The 4232-nt window shown below is 48.9% G+C and overlaps 1 protein-coding gene across 1 annotated transcript; it reads right to left on the bottom strand.

Moving 5' to 3' along the window:
* Positions 1-1680: 1680 nt before the first annotated feature.
* Positions 1681-4022, bottom strand: LOC147437786 (putative pectinesterase 53). The gene is made up of 5 exons (XM_086487249.1): positions 3460-4022; positions 3189-3366; positions 2897-3103; positions 2406-2641; positions 1681-2005 (listed from the first exon to the last, which is right to left on the bottom strand). The coding sequence occupies exons 1-5, from the start codon at positions 3861-3863 to the stop codon at positions 1858-1860; spliced, it is 1173 nt and encodes a 390-aa protein (XP_086343375.1). The 5' UTR covers positions 3864-4022; the 3' UTR covers positions 1681-1857.
* Between the last annotated feature and the right edge of the window lie 210 nt (positions 4023-4232).

Here is a 4232-nt window from a genome sequence, read left to right as displayed (position 1 = left end):
ACAAAAAGAAGAAGGATCCAAAGCACGCGCCGCCAATAACAAAAAACTGAAATGCGCCGAAGGCATGCCCCGACCGACTCTGAAAAGAAGTACGCTCGACACCGACGCACCGGCAACACGCCATTCGCCGACAACACACAACCACGATGCCATCCCAGTAATTTTTAGGTTATTTTACCATTATCTTCAATTTTCACCCAAGCCATTGTAAATTTCCATTTTGTAAATATCCTCTCTCTAGGTGATGGTGACAAAGGCCCACCTAGAGATTCCCATCTTTTAATAACCTTCCCCAAAACAAAGCAAGGGTCAACCACACTGGGCCCACCACTTGCTTTGTCTCCCCGATTAAGATTACCCTAACCACACTGGGATTACCATAATTCAAGCAGCCAACACCTATAAATTGGCACTGAGAGGTCACTATCGAGGGGGGCAACTTATGTGGAACCAAGCATTGGGTAGAGTGTAGTAGGAGGGATTGACACCATCACCATCACGGGGAGGGGGTCTTGTGTGTTGGGTTTGCCTTGGAAATTGCACCATGCGAAGGGAACCACATCCACCTCTCCACTCCAATGGTCGATGCACACACGTATGCACGCTCTTGGCAATGAGTATGCATCGTCATTGAGTCGCCCTAGAGAACGCACCAAGTAGGTTGCTCCATCTCCTCTCCCTACCTCTCTACCATCACGGCATGCCACCTTGTAAATATTGCAGAAATAACTCACCCTCACACCCCCGAGGTTGTTTTCATCAATTGCAAGTATTCTCTCTCTCTCTCTCTCTCTCTCTCTCTCTCTCTCCTTTTCTCTCTCTCAGTGTGTAGGCTTGCGGTGTTCATATCACTGTGGGCTTTGAGTCCTAGCCGCTCAAAGCTAGGTGGTGCCCCCTGTTCGCTTTACTGTGGCAGGCTCGAGGCGAGCCATTCGGCCCCCGGCGTTTTAGAGGCCGTAGGAGTTCGAGGTCCGCTTTGCGTCCGTCAATAGTACAAGGCCAACCTCAGTATAAGTGACACAAGGTCTAGTTTAAAACCCTTGGGCAGTGGGATCAACGATTGTTGACCCTCGTGGGAATCTTGAGACTGATGGACAGCCCAAAAAAGTGGCGGCCGGCGGTCTTGTAGCCACACGAATCAAACCCTACACCTGCCCCACTTGGGCAGCCTGATGGCCTAACCACCTCGTCCACACGAGACACTTGACCTGGGTGGTAAACACAAACCCTATAACTAAACTCGGACGCCCACCTTCCCTTGCCCTTGTTTAGAAGCTTTGTCTTTGTTTATTTTTCGTCAATCGGATGGTGTCTCGCATCTCGCTATTCTTGGTTGTACTTCCCCACTGCGGATCCCATGGTCGTGGATTCATTTAAGACCCCGCCCCGTGTCACTTAGTGTTGAGGCAATGCCAATACTATGATGGGTTGCTTATCACACTCGAGAGCATCATGATCATGGCAATTAATACACCTTATTTTAAGAAGCGTAAGATGATTATACAAACGAGGAGCAATGTGCAAATCATGATTGTAAAATTATTACTAATTCAATTAAATATAAGGTTTCTTTAGAAAATCCATTGAGATGGTGAAATCCACTCAAAAGTTCTTATGCTGTTTAAGGCAAATATATACGATGGTACGAACTGAGAAAAAGTAGCAAAATTAGCTTTCATGGAAGAGAATCGAACCTTTTTGGTAGGAGTGTTTTATTAATGCACATATAAATTTTGTCAATTAGTTACAATTTGAGGCAAGGAAGGTTGGTTACAATTACAGGGTAGGTTGGAAAAGTGGAGGTGCAAAATTTCAATATATATTGCTTTGTAGAGAGAGAGAGAGAGAGAGGTATGTTCAAGATTGAAGCCAAGACGCCCCATCGATGAAATTGAGGGATTGAAAGGGAGCAGCTTCCGCGTCACTGAGCTCATGTGCCCAGGCCACCCGTCCATTCTGGTTGGCCCCTGGCCCCGAGCACTTGTACTGCCCGTAATACACAGTCCTGCCAACAACATGTCAGCATCAGCAGCTGCATCTAACAAAGGACTCATCCACAATAAGTTTTGGACAAATTCTCATAATAATTCCCACATTGTGACTTACCTCAACATCATGAGCTTCTGCAAGGAAGGCACCGCATACCTAGCTAGGTACGATTGGGGGCAGGGGACCGCCGGCCCGGTGGGGGGGCAAGGGACCATCGTACCTAGCTAGGTATGCGGTGCCTCTCGAGCATAAGCTCATGATGTTATGCATTTGTATGAAAAACACTGAAAAGGACCGGTGGTCCGCTGCCCCCAATCGTACCTAGCTAGGTATGCGGTGCCTCTAGAGCAGAAGCTCGTGATGTTGTTATGCATTGTATGAAAAACTACAGTAATATGTTCAGAAAAAGAGCTCACTTTTCTCTGCCGGATACACCCCAATTGTACCAGCCTTTGGGGATGATGACATTGCCTAAGTATGTGTAGGAGAAGACGACCCGCGAGTATGCTCCCCAGGCGCGCCCCAGATACAGCACTCCTGAACCGTCCACTCTACAATCAACAAATGAGAAGCCCGTTCTGGATGAGGGGCTGGCCCTCTTCTGCGCTGTCAGGGAACCTGGGTTTATTGATAAAGTGCGCAACTGGCAACCCTGTCAAAGAAAAAGAGAAAAATTGTCGACAGAACCTCAGTGCTCACCCCAGCAATCCAGCCATCTCTCCGTAACTGACTGTCAGTACAGGCGTATATTTCACTACAAGAGTAGACACAGAGTAGACGTTCAACTCTTCAAAGATTCTAGACGTCGCAAGTTCAATACTTACGTCCTTTGATGTGGACTGATGCACTCGTCCTAACCGCGAAGGGTAACAAAGGACACTCGATGTGATGGAGTCAAAAAGCTCACCTTATACAGCGATTGCCCATCCCCAAAAATGAAGTCGATGGAGCCTTGAATGTAGCAATTCTCAAAGTAATGGCGGCCGTGGTCGTCGTAGAGAGTGTCTTGAGCGCCCAGGAAGTTGCAATTGTAGAGGGCGCCCTTGTCTCCCGCTATTTTGAACGCCACCGCCTGCCTTCCGACCGCGCCGGGGGGCGGAGCAGGAGCCGAATTCTATCCCAAAACAGACGACTCCAGTCTTAACTTTTTTCATTAGCAATTTCTCGGGCCAGTATCTATGTTTTAATCTATTCCTCACCTCGAACGTTATTCCTCTGGCGATGAACCCCTCAGAGTTCACACCCACTGTCGCGCTGTCCTGCGTCTTGCCGGATGGAGTGCTCGCCTTGGTGTCCCCCCACGTTATCTTGGTCAGGTCCTTTCCAGCCCCCAAGAATGTGACGTACGGCTTGTTCTTCGGCACGAAGACCTTTTCGCTGAAAACGACAAGTTAACAACCAATCAGCATACAATAACTTTGCTAACCTGCCAATGATATACTGACAGCTAGTGCACAGTGAGTTGCTTACTGATATACTCCTGCGGCTATCTGGATGACGACGCGCTGCGAGTTGTGCTTGGGGATGGTGTTCACTGCGGCCTGAATACTGGTGAACTGTGCGCCGCCGCTCTTGCTGACAGTGAGCACAGTGCCGCCCACCTTATTGGCAAGCAGCCAGGCGGATATTTCCTCGGCTGAGGCAGCGGAGGTGGCGGAGACTCTCTCTCCAACACTACGAATCCACGCTAAAAACTCCACGCGCTGATCCTCTAAGCTAGAGAGCTTACGCAGCTCAGAGGCAGAGCTGGAGCTTAAATTGAGGGTGGCAGTGGTACCGCCGGTAGTCTTTGTGGCATGGCTGAAGGGAAGGCCAGCTATATTGAGAAATACGAGGAGGATTAGTGCGTGCAAGCAAGTACATGAGCTACCCATGGTTGTGCAAGGTTGCTAATGAGTAAATGCAGCTTCTTCTCCGAAAAGAGCAAGCAAGTACAGTATTCACTGTTCTCTAGAGATACTCTCTCGACCTCCCTCTTTTCCTCTTCCTCGGCAACCGAGATCAGAGCTGGCGCTCTTTAGACTCCCTTGACTCCCTACGACTTCTTCCTTGGCTTTTTAAAGGGCGAGAGGACCTTTGTCATGAGGCACACTTGGCCCCAGCCCCGCTATTGATCTCCTCTCTAGATAGAACCGGGAAACAACCAAGAATCAATGGTGACTTCCACTCTCTCTCTCTCTCTCTCTCTCTCTCTCTCTCAATCGAAGTTGAAGTAGGTAGTAGGCCTACTTGCATGGATGGGT

Source organism: Adiantum capillus-veneris, chromosome 17, assembly GCF_014529385.1.
Source record: "Adiantum capillus-veneris isolate H3 chromosome 17, ASM1452938v2, whole genome shotgun sequence".
NCBI lineage: Eukaryota > Viridiplantae > Streptophyta > Polypodiopsida > Polypodiales > Pteridaceae > Adiantum > Adiantum capillus-veneris.
Note: the sequence above shows the minus strand (reverse complement) of the source record. Positions and strands in the feature narration are given on the sequence as shown.